The following is a 22,022-nucleotide window of genomic DNA, read 5'->3' on the forward strand; positions in this document are numbered from 1 at the left end:
AGTAACTTAATAATAGTCACCCATTTCAAAGATCTTCAAACATCAAACGGAGGAGATAGTGACCAATCATTCAGGGGTGCACTCGACTCCAATCTTAATTGACCAGGATTGTCAGTTTTCCCATCAAAGGTCAGTGGTTTTCTCCTGGCACTCCAACTTCCTCCACCAATAAAAACTGGCCGCTACGAAATAGCCTAAATGCGGTGCTTAAAAGTGGAGTTGTTAAAACATCAAAAAATCAAATCATTAAATTACTAATTTGGAACAGGTATTTTAAGTGCGATTTTTTTTTTTTTTACAGATCTCCAATACTCCCACTGCAGTAACAGTTTGTGAATAATATTTCAGTCCAATTGACTAGGGCTGTGTATTTATAAATTCCTTTTATTGACGAACAGCTCTGCTTAAGCAAGCTTAAGAGCAGTTGGGAAAAACGATCCACCTCTCTTTCCCTCGGGTCCTTATTCCAGAAGGAGGTTAAGTCGGTATTCTCATGGTTAGAAACAATTCGTTGATTTTTCTCGGGAAAAAGGATAAGATTGGATAACTGATGTTATACATAGTTGTATGTGTCACATAATTCCGACCAGATCACGGCAGATGAAACATAAATAGTTGTATGTGTCACATAGTTCCAACCAAATCATGAGAGATCATTGTGCTTATTATACCACACCTAGTTAGAAAACTGTTCAAATAAAATCAAACAAATAAAGTACAAGATAATAATATGATTGTAATATTACATCCAACCTATGAGATCTGTTATAAAAACATCTTAAAAATTGAATTGAGTATACCATATTATCTAACATCCTTCCAAACATAAAATCCATCAGACTGAGAAACGTCACCCCAAAAGTAAAAATAATAACAGACAGTTTTAACACCTACAATAAAAAGTCTTTCTACGTCAGTAATTCATGATGTATATGCAAGTTATATTTCGTATGTTGTACAATGTTCCGCTAGATTTATTACTAATACATTTTGTTTTCGTTGTCTGACAGAACATCATTATGTCAACTTCTAGTCGAGTTTTTCGTCCTTTTTTCGTTGGTCTATTGTGATAATATTTTGGTTAACATAAAAAAATAAAGAAGATGTGGTTTGATTGCCAATGATTTATCACTCCACAAGAGACCAAATGACACAAAAGTTAACAACTATAGGTCACCATACGTCCTTCAACAACGAGTAAAGCCCATACCGCATAGTCAGATAAAAGGCCCCGAAATGACAATGTAAAACAATTCAAACGAGAAAACTAACAGCCTAATTTATGTGCAAAATTGAACGAAAAACAAATATGTAACGCGTAATCAAAGACTCATGACTTGGGACAGGTACATACATACAGAATATTGCAGGGTTAAACATGTTAGCGGGATCCAAACCCTCCCCTAACCTGGGACAGTGGTGCAACAGTACAACATAAGAACGAGCTATAAATAACACTATATTTATGGAACATAATAAACTTGATTTACTCAATTATTTTGCCCGTATTGAAATATAATAAATGCATAAAGAAATAGATTGAGCAGCAAATAAATAAATGTTCCGGTCCGTATTACATGTACTAGTAATACACAAAAAAGGTCATTATTCAAACGACTCAAGATTTCCATGACATATAACATAAGTTTTGAAATCAATTACAGGTTATAACTGTTAGGATAAGCATATCACGACTGATATCAAATAGATATGACAACAAGCCGTAGGCGAGTATCACAGCACAACTTGTCAATCAAGTTATTCCATAAAAGGTCAGTGGTATGCTATAGACGATATTACTGGAATTATTACGAAGTTTTGTAAACCAGTTCTATTACAGTGTCATAAAATAATCGCAATATTTTGTAAGAAATTTTGGACTTGGATTTGAATAAATGTATGCAAACACGTTTTAAACATACTAGTAGCTGATGTCTTAAATTTGACATCTCTCGTTGTTCTTATTCAATACATATTTTATGCGGGAAAGGTTGATCACAGATATTTCAAATTATCGCAACTTGGTTGTTTTGTGCCAACTGAGTAACTTTTAAGATATTAATTAAATACTACTAAATCATAGTCTATAGATTTTATAAATATAGAAATAACACAAAAATGGAAAAATTGACAAGTTTGCATTGCTAATTTCGATTTGAGTATGTATGTACTAAATTTTAATCGTCAGTTTTCATTAAGTATTTATTAATTTCAAACAAATAATATATCTCTAAATCTGACTTCGCCATACTAATGATCAATGTAATATCTGTATTAATTTTAATGGTTACTTTTTCAACACAAGCATATCAAAACTAGGTGACCGACTAACACTGGTCATTCAGATGACCCACTCGTCTCTTCAGTCGGTTAAAGAGCTCTTAAGAGCTCATGTTCTTTGTTATTATGTATATATGAAACCCCGACTTTAAATAAAGATTACTTTACTTTACTTTACTTTACTTTACTATAATTGACTTAATACTTTAATTATATATGTAAATTCACACTAAATGAACTTTTGACAATCAACATTCTAATGGTCACGTTTAAGCTTTGTAAATGTCCTACAGTATGGTTACATTTGCCAAACTTGACAATGGATATTCGTTGTCTTTTCTATGCAGTCACTGATATACATGCACAAAGGAGTTAATAGCCATTTTCACAATGCTGAATCCTTGTACCGTCTTCGTTTAAAGTACTTTCAAATTTGACTTCAAAACCGTTATTACTTCATTTGAACTCTCGTAGATATTAGTCTTATTGGCAAGCATACTACATCTCCTTTTTTTTTATATATATAAACAGTAGTTCAAATCAAGAACAAAATGTTACGTATAGGTCTTTTTTCCCCACGCCACAAAAACATTTACATAGAAAAATTTGTTTCTATTTATATATGCGTTTTAGGTGCATTTCCTCCAACTTCCCTTCATACAAATATGCTATTGTTGTTTTTAATAACAACAATCCTTTTTTATGTCTTGCGATAAATTTCAGTAACACCATAAACTACAAATAGATCGGGGTTGCTGTCATGCATGTGCTCCGGAAGGTCTGCAGTTGGTCCTTCACAAGCAACATCCGTTGTTCTACTACCCGATAGCGAGAGGTACCTGTTGAGCAAATGTATTCAGAGATTTTGGCTAATATTCTTTCTTTTACTAGCTGTGACAAGTATTGTATAATGTTAATCAAAAAGGATCAGAAACGTCAGTATAGTCTTATATGGTTGAAGACCCTCCCATATTTGCAAAGATAAAGAACAGCAACTACAGCTTTATGTCATGAATAAAAGTGTTGACAAGTATATCTTTGGGACTTTTTCGTCTTTGTTCACCTAACATGCCATACTAGCTATATATAGTATTCCAAAATTTTGAAGAAATAGGGTACGCAGAAAACAATTCTTAACCTGACAGGACTCCTCTCATTTAATTCGAATATCATAATACTTTAAGCCGTATGGATTTTGTTCATTGTTAAAGGCCGTACACGTAGCCTCGAGTTAGTAACATTATCGTCATTTGCAGATTTATACCAGGAACATAGATATACTGTTCCCATGTTATACCAACACTTGGCAAACTTGGCCTTGAAAAAAAACGGGTATTGTATTATGGGATTAGTCTACATTGTGAAATGTTGTCCGCGTCACCATTGACATCAATATTGGAAATTTCCACACAGGAAATGACATTATGAACACCTTATTAAAGTTTACACATACACTCCTAATGATGTGATAATTTTACTTGTCATGATGTATTGAGTAAGACCATGTGTTATATCTTATAGACAGGGTCTCGAGACATGGTCTATATATATCTTTATTCTCACAAACCAAATTACAAAGGTCTGTATGCATGATAAATCTTATGTAGAGAGACATCAAAAGAAAAGTAGGATCAACAATTTATAAGTTTGACTCTTTTATATAAAAATATACAAAAAAATAAATATCAAATATAAACAATCTATAAATTATGAGATTTTTACAACAATATAACAATAATAGGTGGATTATCAACTCCTTTGTAGAATACAATAATAGGCTACATGCTAACGGAGAACCTAATTCCCTCTACAGAGATACAACACTGACAATCTTAACTAGATTATCAACTCCAATACACCACGTGACTTCAGTCGGATTTTTGATTCGATAGAACCTTTACGATGGCCAATGTCGGATTTCAGATTTTATAGAAAATGATTGTCATGTATGATTTGAGTCACGAAATGAGGAGTGGCCATACACCATTACTTGGTTGCTGATTTATTTCTATTCCTCTAATACTGATGTTTTGAGATTGTCCTTGGGCGGAATCTACCGAGCTCAACTCTCCGAGATCTTTTTGGTATTTCTCGTCATTCATCGTCATCTTTCGGAATTAACTGAAGCGGTTAACTAAGACTGGCAACCTAATGTTCTCATTCTTTCCAGCCAGTGGAAAATGGTCCAAATTTGTAAACCAGTCGTCTACCGTCGACTCGTTCGAGAATGCCTCGTTTGTAATAGTACCTGAAAGTGCAAATAAACGGACGTTTAACAAGAGATAATAAAAGCAAACAAATCTCATTTAATATGATAAAATCATCATGCACAATTCTACATATAATCTCTCACCAAATCATGCAATATTGAGATTAGTTATCGATTGGTCTTTAAACTTACTGTGTTTATTATTTGACAAAATGTTTATTATGTAATTATATTTATTTACACGTCTATATTTAAAAATTGCAAGTACAAAAATTAAACTGTTGACTACTTAATACATTTTTCAATTATTCAATTTCTATATTTCTTTAACATAAGGAGATGTGGTAACTATTTAAATAAAAAGAAGGTGTTATAGAATAAGAAATAAAAAAAAAAAATAGAATTAGCAGTTTGGAAGAAAAAACGAAAAAAAGAATTAGTGCAAAAAAGAGGTTTAAAAGGAAAAAATAAATGAAATTGATTAAGTTAGCATGTGAGTAGAATTTAAAAAGAGGAAAAGAAAAAATAGAAAAGAAAATGTGTTGCAAAAAGTAAAGAAAAAAGAATGTGTGAACTATTATAATTTGTTACGAAGTTAGACACAGAAAAAGACAGATACAACATGAAGCCCATAACCAAGCAAGCTTGTTAGTGCACATTATATATAAATATTAACCTAAAGCATTCTCTACACCTCTTTCCATCCATAAGCTTTTGGACCGAATCTAAAGCATAATTTCTTCGGGAATTTGCCAGATTTTGGCACTTCAGCGAAGTAGCCAGCTGATCTACAGAACCTGCACATGGAAAAGGCAAACATTAGATATTGTCTTACTATGGAGACCCTCTAACCTCATAATCTTATCAATTATTCCACTTTCTTTTAAATAAATACAAGTTTCCTTACAGTCAAAGAGTCAATATTTTGTCACTTTAAGTGGATATAACCATTGAACAAAAAATAATAAATATTATTGAACAAATATGCAACGATACATTTGACATCGCTTCCCATGCTACCATTGTCTAACTTTAACATGCTTTACTAGCTCTGTATATAAACACCTACCTCATTGCTCGGCTCAGCTTCTCGTAAGTCATGCCTGGATTGTTCTTTTTACGTCCCCACATCTTGGCAACAGCTTCAGACTGCACGAATCTGAAAACTCCTGCTTCTTTATCTTCCCATCTCAATAATGTTGGGTTCAAACTGGGATCTTTTAATAAGTCTCTCACAAATTCCCACAAATGATTGCCCTTTGAACCCTGACCAACACGTCGTCCCTTTTTCGGTTTTGTTTCTGTTGGGGACACTGGTTCGTCCATAAACACACCTTCGTCACTCGATACACTGGATTGTGGACGTGTTCGTTGATATGGCGGTAATAATGGAATGTCGGTACAGGAATGATTTGATAGTGACAAAAATCGTGATCCGTCGTTGCTGATATCGCTTGATCGGTCAGATTCTGGAAATAAAAATAGAAGCCATTAAGTTTAATTTGATAAATAATATAAAATGAAATATTTGATACTAGCTATATAGTTTATTTATGTATACTAGTTAAAATTGTTAAATTGTTTAAATGTATTATGTAAGTTGTCCGCGTTCAAGCATCATTTTCCCATAGTAAAAATCCAGCCTTTTCAAATTAATCTCAATGTACTGATCAAGAATAAAATAAATGGACACGACCAATAAATGTTGACCCCTTACCATCTTCACTGATATAATCTAAGACTTGATCTCCGATTTGTAAGAATGCATCAGGGATGTTAGATGGATCGTCGTCAAAGGGGATCCACATTCCTCCGATCTGTACTTTCCTCATACCATCCATATCGTCAATCTTTGTTACAAGGTTTAAATTCTCCTCTAACATTTCTATAAAGAAAGATATAAATAATAAATAAATAGAATACAAATTATCATTATTATAATAATAATAATAACAGACTTACTGATTTTCTTAAAGTAAATTGATAAACAAAAAGGTTGCCTCCCCCTTTTCCCTTAAATTGTATGAGTTATTCTCCTTTTCACTCTCTTTGTTATTCTATTTACTTATTTTTAAACTACAGCTATATAAAATTTATTAAATTTATAGCGATGAAAATGTTTTGTAAACTTACTTTCTGTTCGTGTATCTATGTTGACTGGTTCAATATTTTCTGAGATTTGGTACATTTTGTAGAACTCTGGAACATTTGTGTTCAAATAATCTGTTGTATAGTCACATGGTGCAGGTTCAATAAAACGTCCTGAAATCATAAATAACCGAGAACTGCAAATAATGTACTCAACTTGTAAATAACAGTTTATTGTATAAAGTTATTCCTAATTTATGTGTAAATCTAGACAACATTTTGTGAACACTCTGACGTAAAATGACACCAAAAATGATTTATCAAACTGTTTTAATTAGTCTGCACTACAGAAATAAACTTTTATCTTTTTTTGTCACCCATTCATTATTTTTCATGGATTTTGAATAAAACAAGCATTAATCTGAAGAAATTTACCTTGATTAAGACAACTACGGAATGTGTCGTACAAAGACTTTCCATAATAACTATCACAGTCAAGGAAATCGGCTAGAGTCATTCTGCAAAGCTGAGACCCGGTAATGTTCTGGAATTTCTCGCCTCTGATTGGTGATTCACTTTCTGGGAACAGTTCATCAGCAACATAGTACACCCAGTCTAAAACTTCCCTGCTTTCCCAATGTTCTGGATGTTTTCGTGTCCAGCTCAATAATTGTGTATTTTCACTTTGTTCAGTGTATTCTGAAAACGATAATCATCAAGAATATAAATACCATGTTAAAATTTAACTTTAGTTTTTAACTTTATCTTTTTCAAATAAAAATCATGTTTACTTAGTTATTTATGAAAAAAAAATTCTTTCAAGTAATTGATTCAAACAGTCATCAAAGTATAATAAGTTTAGTATATATTTACCCATTTTGGTTGATAAATCCATGAATGTTTTAGTTTCGTATTCTGCTGATGGACTGCAGCAGCCGTATATTTTCTCTTGTTTGATAATCATTGGTTCTTGTTCATGGAAAGACAATTCAGATTCTGACATGTCGCTATGGTAACCTTCAGATGGAACCTTCAAAAACAAACGCAATAATTGTTCAGTTAAATTCATTTTCAAACAAGTCTTTATAAACAACGAACTGATCACTTCACACATGTAAGGAGTAAATGAACAAAATTAAATTTAAACACTTATTTTATTCAATTATGAAAAAATTCACCAAACTGGATTAGATATTCGGGGAAATGATTTAGAAATTAAATGATATTACAATTCTCACAGACTATAAGATATAATCCTTTATTTATATTTTAATAAATCCATTATGACTAAGGCATGATTAACATATAGCCTTTGTCCACCTTTTAAAAACTATAAGTAAATACAATAAATGTGTGCAAGTTTTCTTTTCAGCATCACATAATAGAAATAAACCATCCATGCATTATGTTGGTAATTTGTATTGATTTTTATTCTTGATTTTCATTTCTTCAATTTATAACATTCTTCAAGATATTGATTATTTAATATTTTTTTCTTTATCCTTTTTACGTTTGTTTATATTTGATTTATACTTACTATTTGTGGAGATGAAGCCATATCAATGAGATCGTCCTGACTTAGGGGGAACTGTGGTGAAATGGGTCTGAAATACATAGAATGATAACGATGTAAATCTCCTATGTCAGTGGTATAACTAGTTGTAGCACTCATACTGTACATTATATGATTAAAGTCCGTTAGTCTGAGAGAGATGTTGTATAGATGGTAACTTATTGCACTGTATGAAGTAAGCTTATAAGTCCGAATGTTTTATAAGATTTCGGTCTCTTTACACCGTTTTCTCATTAATTACAAATAACAACTATGAAATCTTACGGCACGCGGCATCATTTTATAAACCGACAGCCCTCCAATAATCAAAAGACATTAAAGGCCTAAAGCATTTGTAAGATTGTAACCAATATATGACTACAAAGTTTTCGGAGTTCCATCCCACGTTTTCTGCGACGATTCTACCCGAAATTCCTGTAGGCCATATATCTACCTGTCGTAGGTAAAACTTTGATTGATCATTTGACAAGAGCTTTAACACTGTAAACAGGCCAAATCTTGGAAAACTCTAATCGCTATCATCTTTAAAATTGAAAAATAGCCTCTGGTCATTTTATGAATTTTATGTAGATATGATGATCCTTTATGCAATTATCTGTGCATAAAAACGGATCACTGTTTACTTATTAATAAGATAACATCACGCTTAAAAATGTCAAAATTAAAAAATTTCCTGAAAAAGTGTAGGATTTGATGTTAAAATGTCAAAGTGCATTTGGCATTTATCGATTAATAAGACATGGCGAAGATTAGCATCACGAAAATCGATGGCAATATTAGGTCAAATTATGTTGAGTCTTCAGATTATTGTTTTCAATCATTATATATGTTAGAATCTTTGTGTATACATATGTTCATTAAAAGCAAACTGTACTCTTCAGTGCAGACATAGTTATGTTTTATGTAAAATGACATCGGCTTGAAATAGCAGTAAATATTAATGTCTCTTTTGTTTTTGTAGCTGCCATTACAAAAAGGATAGAGTAAAAACAGCATGTTTATTTATTAAATTATATCAGAAGAATAACTTTGAATTAAATAAATAAATAAGTTTATAATTCAGATGACATTCATAAAATATTCTAAAAATATATAAATAAAAAAAGTATAACACTAAAAAATCAATTATCTATCATATGCAAAATATAATAAATAAATCACATACCGATTATTAAAGATGCTTTTGACTGCTGATGTTGCAGACGGTTGACAGAATATTTTAAAATTAACACTTTACTATCCTACATTTAATTCATTTGTAATATTTATATGTGTATTAGTTTACTATATACAATCTGAAGCCACGTGATACAGAAATATTGGATTGAAGGGGAAATTCCCGTTCTGAGTACACTGGATCTCATTGGTCTGACGTGAACTGCTTTTTAGGTCATCGATTTAGCTTTTTAACTAGCTGTACAGCATTATTGTCTAGTCTTAACCTTGGATGATTGAGTTACAAATAACGTTGCTTTAAAGTGTCCATTCATAAATTACTATTTTGTGAAATAATTCCGATAAAAACAAATTATTTTATTTTCAATAAATATAAATCGTATTCCCTTTAAATAGTATTGCCCTGGTTTTAGGTCAGTCAGTAAGGACATTAAGAAACAGGTGGGGTGTTTTGTGGTTTATGACAATGATACAAGCTATGAATTATACATACAATATACATCTAGGTTATAACATATAAATGCAGTACATTGGATTGTTTTTTAAAGCTTAAAGTCTTTAAGCTAAAATACGAATTAAGGGTACATGGTAAAGAGCCAGCAACCATACAACAATAACACAGAAAAGACATTTCAAGGTATAATTGTCAATCATATAAATTCTAACTGTTTATTGGAGGGTCAAGTTGATTGATTTTTGAAAAGGGGGATGGGATATTCATTTTTTATCTTGCTAGTACGGGGTATTTATTTCCCTTCTTTACGCAACTAGTTCCTGCAATGGCTTGCAATTCATTTTCATGCTATTTTGTCAGTTTTCGTAATTTTTTTCAGTTATCAGCAGGCCAGCTTATTCTTTTTCAAAATCCTCCTACCCGCCTCCTATAATAGCAAATGGCCATCCCTTAGGGGAACGACCACTTAACCTCAAAGGTGGGTTGGGGAGGGGGTTATGTTTTTTCCTAAAAAAAATATTCTGATTCCAAAATGATGATAAAAAAAAAATCTTCTGAATCCTGATTTTCCCCATACCTCAAGTACCTTGTAGTGTTAAATTTTGAACCAAAAATGTTTGATTGTTAGCGTTGAAAAAACTAAATAAAATTCTCTGACAGAAAACCATACCCCCTCCTCTTGAAGGTAACAGCTGCTTCCTTTTGCAATTTATTAAGCCTTCAACACTCCTAAACCCCCATGTTAGTTAACAGCTGATACTTTCAATACTTTTACATATATATTCCATCAGTACCAAAATTCCGTAAATGATAAAAGTAAAGTAAGTTAAAGTCAAATCAACTCATTTTTCCATCAATTCGTGCAATAGTACAATTTGAAAATTGGTGCATTTTAGAACTACTGTAGACCATCTTTTATGACCTTTTAAATTTAGAAAAAAAGAAAAATGACTATAAAAAAAAATGACAAGAAGTCGATAGACATTTTTTTTTTTATTATTAATTTATAATATAAACTCAAACGTGATTGCATATGTGTAATACACTACAAACGTGATTTCTTTTCAGCTGCAATTTAAATATTTGAATGCATTTTTCTCAATTTGCTTTTAAAAGTACCTATTCAGGGTGCTCCTATAGCGTATATCGTGAACAACTGCCAGCAAAGAAATTCTTTCAATTCAATTTGACAATGAACGGCAAAAAGGGGATTTTTGTTAAACAAACTAAAATCAATTTTATCAGCTTATAGATTGGTTTACATTACCTGTATTTTTAAACTCTGTTGTACAGGTACTAATCAGCTGACTAGGGAAATCTACCTAAAACTGATCAAGCGAGGTAGGTACTAGACGTATCAGTAATTCTCAGTGTTTGTAATCTATAATTATCAACGATTATAGAGCTAAAGAGCTGTGTGTATTGCTGTACAATGTTAAAGAATTTCAGAAAAAAATGCTTTGACAATAAAAAGTGTTTATGCAATCTAGTACATTATAGGTGTCGATATATTATATCTATATGTCAGACTAAAATGACATCACCAGGGCGTAATGCTAAATTCTAGGGTTGTTAACTAATTTATTTCTTTATATAAGTTCAATTTCCTTAACAATCAGATTTTTCTTTTTCATTGCAATAAAATTTGAAATACTTTGCTTATAAATAAAAGCATTAGATACTTAATATATCACAAAAGAAGTTCTAGAACTAAGAGACAACTGTAGCTAGATTGTTTAATGGTAAATGACGGAAAAATTGCATGTTAGAGGCTTAAAAAAACGAAAATTAAAACCCACGATTGTTGACTAAGACTACATTTTATAAGCTATGCAATGATCTCAGATTGAAAATAAAATTCGAGAGGGAAATTATAAAAGTCCTTGATGGAGTGATGATTGTTTAACGTCCAGTGGCAAGTATTTCATTCATGCATTTAAGGACAAAAATAATTTCCCATAACAAAACAAAACCATATATCAGTCATAGTGCATCTGCAGTACAACAGCTTCAACATGATGTATTATAGACATACACATAAGTCATAGTGCATCTGCAGAACAACAGCTTCAACATGAGATGAAGTGTATGTCCGTCAGGAATTGATTTTTTCAGTCAGTTCTCTCATTATTCTTAATAGAATGGTATTTTATATTTGTATATTGTCTGTTTTATATTGTGTATTTATTATGTATGTTCTGTATATGTATGTATTGCAAGTAGTGAGACTATAATAAAATATTGAATCTTTAATCTATATACAATCATATATTGATCATCGAATTCGTAATTGTATGATGCAAAATTATGGGATGTTGTTTTTGTTTTTCTAAGAAGATCTGTCTTATTAAAAAAAATAATAATTAGCCAGACTTTGCATAGACTGCTGCAAAGATATCGTATGATTTTTTAAAAGACTTTGTTTTACTTATTGTTTTAATCGTGCTATCAGGTTTATCGATATTGATCAGTAAATAAATCAATGATTTATATATATTGGAGAGATTGGTGTAATAAATACATACATTATTGTAAATATTAATATATTACATCTTTTGAACTATATATCCTGCAGGCTACACAAAATATTCAAAAACATTGTAAAACACCTGATACTTTTAATCGTAAATATTTTTATAATACACACTTTGAAGTGTTACTCCAGGCATACGTTTGTAAGTATAACACCAACACCAAATTCAAATATTTAACTTGATATAAAAACAAAAACAAAATAAAAACAAATTGTTCCCTTCCTAGAAAGCTTGAACAATAAAGAAGCAAGGTCCTTCACATTACCGCAGAAATATATTTCTATAAATGAAACTGAAGTACACTGATACAATACAATTGTATTGATAATAAATGTAGGTGTATATAGACATTTGTACAAATTCATCTATGTTTCTAAGTATCCATTTAGGAACATAACACTTATACTGATAGAATTCGACACGGAAAATATCCCCCACAATAATCATTATCTATTCGACAAGGAGTTTTTCAAGTTTCTGTACAGGCAAAATAAATATACATGCAAGAAGATGTAGTATGAGTGCAAATGAGACAACTGTCCACCAAAAAGCATTATTCGCATTAAATTGGTCTTCTTTCAATAAAAAGTTCAGACAAAGTCAAATGATTCAAAATAAAGCAACTTTAAACAGCAAATTACAATCACCACTAACCAATTCTAGAAAAAACAAAGATTAGAACAAAACCTTTCGGATCTCGGGTTAGCGTTGCGTCTTGCTTTTTACACAGACTAGACTATAAGTGTTTCTTTTTTTTTATATAGATTTGACCTTCTGTTTTTCCGTTTGAATGGTTTTTGCACTAGTAAGTTTTGGGGCTCTTTATAGCTTACTGTTCGGTGTGAGCCAAGACTCCGTGTTGAAGACCGTATAATTTGTTACGTTTATAAATTGTGACTTGATGGAGAGTTGTCCCATTGGCACTCATACCTCATCTTCTCATATCTATAGAACACACATGTTTTAAACATTATATAAAAATGTATAACAAAAATAATGAGCTCTAAGGTTAATTAAAAAAGGGAGCCATAAAAACCTGACAAAATCAAGAGTTATCAATCAATGTTCCGATTGAAAAGCTTTTGTCATGTTCCTGACTTGGTACAAGATTTGTCTGAAAAAATGGTCGGTTAAATCTGGTGTTATTGTTAGCTTAACTTCATACTTGTATTAAGGTTGTTCACATATCTGCTATATTATCAAAATCAGCATGATTAGGGGAGCAACCCAAAGAGACATAAACGGTAAAAGTGACATTAGTTGGAATCAAACAGCTAAAATTGTGTAAACATACGTCACAAATGCCCCCGCAACATTCTGATTTTGCAATTATAAAGTCTTATTTTGCGTTTTATTCAGGGATTTGTTGTTAGTTGCTGTCTATCTTAATTCTTGTTTTTTTTTATCATCAGTTGGTTGCCTTTCCGTTTGATTTCTTTAACATGTTGTCATTTCGAGCCTTGTATAGCTGTGGACTTTACGGTGTGGGTTTTGCTCATTGTTAGAACACTATACAGTGACCTATATGACTGTTTCAGTTGGCTTGTGTCGTGTTAGGTTGATTTCCTATGCACCTTCGGAATACACAAATATTTTCACATATTTGGAAATTAGTTAAATAACGGATGGGATCAAAGCAGTTTATTGTCGATTAGTCTTAATTTTAAACACTGTTATAGAAATTAAAAGTGTAAACCGTTTTTATACTTTCCATTTCCAATTTCTTTTTTCTTTGTTTAAATGATTTTATAAAAAACAATGCTTTGTCTGAATGATTTAAAAAAAAAAACTTGTTTGAATGATTTTATAAACCGACTTATAGTCTACTACGTTCCTTTTTCCTGCACTTACACTAATTCAGAATAAAAAGTAGAATACAGCAATGCATTTATAGGACATTTCGATTTCAATTGTATTACATGCAAACAATGTAAAATTTATGATTTCCGTACTATAAATTTCCTCTGTAAAACAAACAAAAAACAATGGACTATTTTTATCTTCCGTACTGTAAATTTCCTCTAAGGAAATAAAAATGTGAACGATAAAAAGATTATTTCATTTTTATGCAAACTTGGATTAAAGTATTAGTAGAATTGCCTTTTTCAAATACAAATGAGGTGTGTAAATGTTGATTGTATATAATATTTTCTCAACTATGGTCTCGTAAATGTAACACAACCCTGCTAAAAAGGATTTCGTTTGTTTATATTTTTTGCTATATGTTGTTGATATCTTGGACTAATTCATTGAATCTATTTGTCCAAGCTGATAAAACTGCTTTTTTTATGTATACCAATTGTTTGTGGTTTTTTTTCTATACACCATTGAGAAGTGCCTTTACTGACATATACAATGTAGATGCCAAACGACTGAACAGATAAAGTAAAGAAGTTGATGATATGTCATTACATGAAACAAAATTAATACAAGCACGTCACAATAGCCACAGCAAAATACATTATTTTAGAGGAATGACACAGTTTTATATAGCTTTAATATGCACCAAAACTAATGATACCACACTGTGCACTGAAAGTTCATGACGGCCCTAAGCACCGATAAGAGCAGAATTCTTTGATAAATTTCGGTAAAGCTACATCTATATGTTTTTATTTAAAAACCTGAATATCAACACATATATTGCCTTATTCTGTAAAAGTATAGTTGTCTCTTAAGCCAAATATTTATGACACCATGGTGCCATAAAACAATTAAATTATATATTGACAAGCTGGAATATAGCTGCAGGCTACACTGGTATAGTATTATAAAATTTGTTAAGAAAAGCCATAAAAAAAACCCATATATTTTACCAATTCTTAACATGTCCATGAGGTTAGATTTATTTTAACGCATGCATTTTCAATCTTTAATATGAGTAAGTTATACATGTAACTCACTTAGTTATACATGTAACTCACTTAGTTATACATGTAACTCACTCATGTAAAGTTGGTCTTAGATGGATTTGACTTTTTAGGTTTATGTTGGTCGTATAGCTCATCAATTGTTTCGGTTTATATGAACTTTTGGCTTTCAAATATTTGGTTCGAGCGTTTCTGATGAAGTTAAATTCAGACAAGCGTTTCGGACGCATGAAATGAAGTTAAATTCAGACAAGCGTTTCGGACGCATGAAATGAAGTTAAATTCAGACAAGCGTTTAGAACGCATGAAATGAAGTTAAATTCAGACAAGCGTTTCGGACGCATGAAATGTATATATATAATAATTTGTTGTGTTCATATTTTATCAACCGTTAACCATTTGATATTGGGTTCGTATTTTTTTCAAATACGTTATATTTTACTTTTTCTCGAAATTCTCGAAGGTTAAAAAAACATTATTGTTTTCCGGAGGAATTGGATGCTGGTGGTTTAAATAGTCTGTTGTATTACAAACATATTTTATTGTCGAAATAATACATGACAAAAGAATAGGACACAAGTTATATTCGGGGGGGGGGGGGGGGGGGGTGTATTTTTGCGACTTCTATAAAATCATGTCAGTGGCGGAGCAACCAAAGTTCACAAATATTTAGATTTCACAGCCATTTAACATATTTTGATAAGTATGTGAGAGCGGTTATTCCTTTCGAGAGAAAACAGTCGTTTTCTTCCATAAAGAGATGCACTTAAAGACTGACTATTACATATTTATCAATAGTAAGTTCTAAGTTTACACAAAATTCTCAAACTATTGTGTAATGGTGTAATTTGGAAGTAACAAACAAATCTATTTATTGTTATAACTAAAGAGTCTTTCAAAGAAATACGATTCTACGTTTCAATACATTTAAGAGTATCTGATGAAATGTTCAAACTGAAATTTGATTGTATAGATTCTTGTAAAATAACAATGTCAAACTGTTTCTTTTGTTTTAATATTTACACGGTTTGTTTGCGTGTACTTATGTTTGCAACAACAATATCTATTTTAAGTGGAACTTTTATTTTTTGCTTCAAAGAATTGAAAAGTCCTTCTTAAACCACAAACCTTTCCCTTTGTTTATCAGTATGTTTATATTTTGTCTGTGGGGACTTATGTTTAAACTGTTATGACACAACTTAGAATGCCACAACTTAGAATGCCACAACTTAGAATGCCACAACTTAGAATGCCACGAACAACTTAAATCAAACATAAATATCAAAAAGAAGATGTGGTATGAGTGTAAATGAAACAACTCTTCACAAAAGACCGAATGACACAGAAATTAACAACATTAGGTTGAGTTGTATAATTACTGCACTATATAAAATCTTTTTTATTTGTAATAGCTCCAAATGTTCATTATTGTAGTTACATGTAGTGGGGGTAAAGAATGTCGTTCTAGAATGGAAGGTCACAACTACTTCTGATCAAGATCAGTACCTAAAACAAAACTAGTATGGTTATCATTTTAATGAGAATTCACCTGCCTTATCATAATTAATTACAAACTTTAAATGAAATATATCACTTCATAAATTGATTAAATCAAAACGCTTTTCTGAATTGACCTTCAGCAGCAGCGATTTACCACAATCATTTGCAAGCCAGCGTTTTACAATTAGTTGCATTTTTGAGCGATATGTCACCAAAAGGATAAAAGAAAATTTTTTAATTCCCTTCAAGTCAATTTGCCTAAAGGAATTCGAACCTCAGTTTCTTATAATTCCCAAATTTGTTCAAGTTGAATGTAGGAAAGGTATACTTTGAATCATGTTAATGCTTAGGCACTGACTAATGAGCTGATGTTGCCATCGTATACTAGCAGTCCAGCAGCTGCGATATCGACCCAGTACTATATGTAGCATATGCAAATAACACCATAAGATTGGTGAAACTGAATCGCTTTAATGAATTTACTTTCGTCAAATATTAAATAGCTATTTTATTTGCAATAACAATTTTTTTTATGGTAATTCCTTTCGGTGAATATGTGGACATTTTCTAGTAAGAAGGTCATTTTAAAAGTCCTGATGAAAGACATTTAAAAACTGACCTTTTCATAACTTGGTCAAATTTAATTCACATAGTTTAAACTGGAAGTACCAAATCTATTTTTAGTGGAAATTTTCACCTAAACTTCAAAGAATTAGAAAATCTTACCTTCTTGGGCCTCAATTTTTTTTCTTTGTTTGTTAGTATTTCAAAATGTTTGATTGTTGTGCGAATTTATGTTTGAAATTATCAGGACATAGTTTACATAGATACGGACAACTATAATCAAATAATTATTTTGAAATTAAATAGAGTTGAATTATTAATCAAGTATATATAAACTTCTTCAAAAGTAATAGATCCCCATGCTTATATGTAGTGAAGGTAAATATTATTGTCTTTGAAGGAAGGTTACGATTTCCTCTCATCAAATTCAGCACCTGGAACAAACCTATGCTGACTATCTAAATATGATTTGACTAGCCCTTCTAGATGTACACTTCACTTTAGTCTGATGACTTATGAAATCCTGATTGTTTCGCACGATAACAATTAGAAATGCTTTCTCGAAAGTTATTATTGTTATCATTTTATTCATAGGTCTTTAACTTGAGCATCTAAATACCGGTATTTGACTTGTCATTCCTTCTTTCGTTTGACTATGACATATTATTAACCAACTAAGTACATTATTGCCAACAATGACTGTTTATTAAAAAATTTCTGTAATGGCCCTGTTTTTCTGTAATGGTCCTGTTTTTTCTGTAATGGCCCTGTTTTTCTGTAATGGCCCTGTATTAATGCCTAGCTTGTCTGTATTAAGCCCAGTTTTTTAGTATTTTATTTAGTTTAGTAACCAGCAACCACCATTAAGGAACCATATAAAGGGATCACTGTTCATCCTGTTTTTCAACACATAACCTCTTTCAACTTAATATCTTGGATATTTGGTATATTTAAAGCTTTATCATGAGTGTGAAGTACAATTTCTTTTTCAAACTAAACTTTCATTAAAAGAGCAAGAGGATACATATAGTTGGCAGCAACACATACACTTTTGTTTAGTTGGTTAATTAATGTATTAAGAATGGATGTTTGCTAATGGCCCTGTTATATGTCCTCGTGCAGCAATAATGGCCTCGGATGTCTGTAATGGCACTCGGCGTTGCCTCGGACCATTACAGACTTCCTCGACCATTATTACAGACCTTAGATATATAACAGGGCCATTATAAAAACACCCATTCATTAAATACTATAGTAATAATGTAACTGTTTTATAGTATTGTATACTCATCAATGGTTATTTCCTTCTTGATTCTTCATTAGAATTAATTAAACTCATCATAGATACCCGGCTTTAAATTTATATAGAAGCGCGTTTCGTCAACAAAATACTCAACAGTGCAGCTCGAATAAAAAAAGTTAATAATTCCAAAATATGTGCTAAGTTAAGGAGTACCCTAAATTCCATATGATTTTGCAAATACAGCTAAAGTAATATTTTCCTGGGGAAGAACATCTTTAGAATTTCAAAATTTTGCATGAATGTAAACAATAAACTACATTAGCAACACGATAGCATCGATCTGCACGTCAACATATTAAAACATTTGTTTTGTGAAATATGGTGAACAAACACCTATACAAAATATTTTTGAATAACGCATACAGAACTTTATTTCTTTTAACATTTAGTGCTAACCACAAAACACCGATTTATCCCACAAATATATATCTATACTTTTTAAAAACTAGAGTAGTTAATATGTAAGAGCGTAAAACATGACAGTTTATGCCATTCGTTCCATAATTATTTTTTTTAAACATTTTAACTATTTACTGTATAATAGTAATTAGTTAAAAACAACTATTTTAACTATTTACTGTATAATAGTAATTAGTTAGCAACACCCCCCCCCCCCCCCCCCCCCCCCCCCCCCCCCAGCGCCTTTGTTGGTTTTCTTTGTCTCAAAATCATATTTTCAAGTTTTGTTTTATCTTGATTATTTTTAGTTGGAAGTACGAGATTTGAACATAAGTATACAACTATTGGTTCTTATTCACCACATTGTTCCAATATTTATTAAATAATGGAAAAACACAAATATTCTAATGTTTGAGTATTTGGGACGGGAATTAAAAAAGATTTAAACACGCTTTATGATATGAATCAAATGTAATAACTAGCTCAGTGATATTTCCGTTTAATTCTGTCCGCCTTTTCAACCATGCAACCTAGTTTGTAGCTTAATATTTCCTAATTCCGGGTACCTTGGAAATTCATGTTCTATTTATAGAGGAAATTTTCATCGTCTAGGGGAATGTTTTGACATCACGTTCACATTATAAATTCTATAACAATATTAATGAGGCTACCATGATTTATACAGTTTGTTGTATACATTTTTAAAATATCAAAATACATTATGCTCCTTCTCCCCTAACTGACCTTTACATAGGTCAAAAAGATAATCAGAGATGGTTCGAGTATCCATTATATGCAAATATGTCAATCGACAATTGGCATACAAGATTTAATAAATTTACATTAGAAGAACATACACCTTATTGTGAGTCCCGTTTTGTTGGAAATTGGTTGTTATATTTCTCTATGCATGAATGATAAAATTTATATTTTCCATACACCCCTTATATCATCCGGGTTTTGGATTTGTTTCTGTTGTAATCTTTATCAACAGCCCAGTAGTCAACACTTCGGTGTTGAAAAGAATATCAACTCTATATAGATATAGGAAGATGTGGTGTGAGTGCCAATGAGACAACTCTCCATACAAATAACAATTTAAAAAGTAAACCATTATAGGTTAAAGTACGGCCTTCAACATGGAGCCTTGGCTCACACCGAACAACAAGCTATAAAGGGCCCCAAAATTACTAGTGTAAAACCATTCAAACGGAAAAACCAACGGTATAATCTATATAAACAAAACGAGAAACGAGAAACACGTATATATTACATAAACAAACGACAACTACTGTACATCAGATTCCTGACTTAGGACAGGTGCAAACATTTGCAGCGGGATTAAACGTTTTAAATATCCAAACCTTCTCTCCTCTATGGTATTTTTTTTTTTATAAATTTGCTATTTGCAAAAGTATGAATTTTCAAAGTACTAAGGATTTTTTTTTACCCCAGGCGTATTTACCTTAGTCGTATTTGGCACAACTTTTTGGATTTTTTAATTCTCAATTCTCTTCAACTTTGTACTTGTGTTGGCTTACTAAATATTTTTTAGCTGCGCGTCACTGATGAAAGAGGGGCGAAAGATACCAGAGGGACAGACGGTCAAACTCATAGATTGAAAACAAACTGACAACGCCATGGCTAAAAAATACAATGACACACAAACAAATAATAGTACAGAAGACACAACACGACGACGAGTCTTATGTAAACGAAACGCGCGTCTGGCATATAAAAGTATAAGCCTGGTACCTTTGATATCTGTGTACAACACTGGATCGATACCACTGCTGGTGGACGTTTTGTCCCCGAGGGTATCACTAGCTCAGTAGTCAGCACTTCGGTGTTGACAAGAATATCAATTATATGGTAATTTTTATAAATTTACTGTTTGCAAAAGTATGAATTTTTAGAAAAACTAAGGATTTTTTTTTTATCCCAGGCATATATTACCTTAGTCATATTTGGCACAATGTTTTGGAATTTAGGTTCTCAATGCTCTTCAAATTCGTACTTATTTTAACTTTATAACTATTTTGATCGGAGCGTCTCTGATGAGTCTTATGTAGACGAAATGCGCGTCTGGCGTATCAAATAATAAGCCTGATACTTTTGATAACTATCTAGTTGTTTTTGTCTATATTGTGTCGTCTTTATAACACTCTTTTGCCGATAAAGTTTATATTTTATCTTTTATATTTTACTTTTTCTAACGCATGGTGTCCCTTTTGAACCCAAAGCTTCTCAGGAATTATAGTCTTTAAATGTGTTGGATTCAGCGTTCTTCATTAGGATAATCTGAGGAAAACATTTCACGCAAGCCTTAATAATAAAGCATTATTTACATATTCTATCGAACAAAAATATGAATTTGCACGTTTTGATTTTAGTATAAAAAGTAAAATCCCAAAAATACTAAACTCCGAGGAAAATCAATTTGGAAAGTCCATAATCACATTGTAAAATCAAATAACAAAACCCATCAAAAACGAATGGACAAGAACTGTCATATTCCTGACTTGGTACAGGCATTTTCAAATGTAGAAAATGTATAAAATATACTTAACTCCTATTCATTCTGTAAAATGTTATAAAAAGTCTAAAGCCAAATCAAAATCTAAAACACATCAAACGAACGGATATCAACTAGCATATTCCTGACTTGGTACATGCATTTGCCTTTGTAAACTAGGTGGATCAAACCTGGTTTCGTAGCTAGCATAAACTCCCACTTGTATGACAGTCGTATAAAATTCCATTATTTGAGAACGATGTGTGAACAAACCAAACAGACATAAAGGTAAAAATGTCAAAAAAGACGGTACAGCTATCATCATTTTTATTGTTGTTTAGGTTTAGCTAGCTATAAAACCAGGTTCAATCCACCATTTTCTACATTTGAAAATGCCTGTACCAAGTCAGGAATATGACAGTTCTTGTCCATTCATTTTTGATGCGTTTTGTTATTTGATTTTGCCATGTGATTATGGACTTTCCGAATTGATTTTCCTCTGAGTTCAGTATTTTTGTGATTTTACTTTTTATTATAATCTTAACTGTTATAAAAAA

General features: G+C 31.5%; 1 protein-coding gene across 5 annotated transcripts in view; it reads right to left on the reverse strand.

Moving 5' to 3' along the window:
- Positions 1 to 3,918: 3,918 nt before the first annotated feature.
- Positions 3,919 to 22,022, reverse strand: part of LOC139529773 (ETS-related transcription factor Elf-5-like) — a 39,407-nt gene continuing 21,303 nt past the window's right edge. The window contains exons 1-9 of one of the 5 annotated variants that reach the window (XM_071325654.1): positions 9,316 to 9,496; positions 8,115 to 8,181; positions 7,451 to 7,607; positions 7,013 to 7,276; positions 6,623 to 6,751; positions 6,207 to 6,374; positions 5,559 to 5,958; positions 5,166 to 5,286; positions 3,919 to 4,528 (exon numbers count right to left, since the gene is read on the reverse strand). In XM_071325654.1, coding sequence (XP_071181755.1) covers positions 5,178 to 5,286; positions 5,559 to 5,958; positions 6,207 to 6,374; positions 6,623 to 6,751; positions 7,013 to 7,276; positions 7,451 to 7,607; positions 8,115 to 8,135 — 1,248 coding nt within the window. In that variant the 5' untranslated portion in view covers positions 8,136 to 8,181; positions 9,316 to 9,496 and the 3' untranslated portion in view covers positions 3,919 to 4,528; positions 5,166 to 5,177. Of the gene's footprint in view, positions 4,529 to 5,165; positions 5,287 to 5,558; positions 5,959 to 6,206; positions 6,375 to 6,622; positions 6,752 to 7,012; positions 7,277 to 7,450; positions 7,760 to 8,087; positions 8,182 to 9,315; positions 9,497 to 22,022 lie in introns of those variants that run through there. The other 4 variants (XM_071325659.1, XM_071325655.1, XM_071325657.1 and 1 more) reach the window with 4 other exon arrangements.

The sequence above is a fragment of the Mytilus edulis genome, chromosome 7 (genome assembly GCF_963676685.1).
Source record: "Mytilus edulis chromosome 7, xbMytEdul2.2, whole genome shotgun sequence".
Classification (NCBI taxonomy): Eukaryota; Metazoa; Mollusca; class Bivalvia; order Mytilida; family Mytilidae; genus Mytilus; species Mytilus edulis.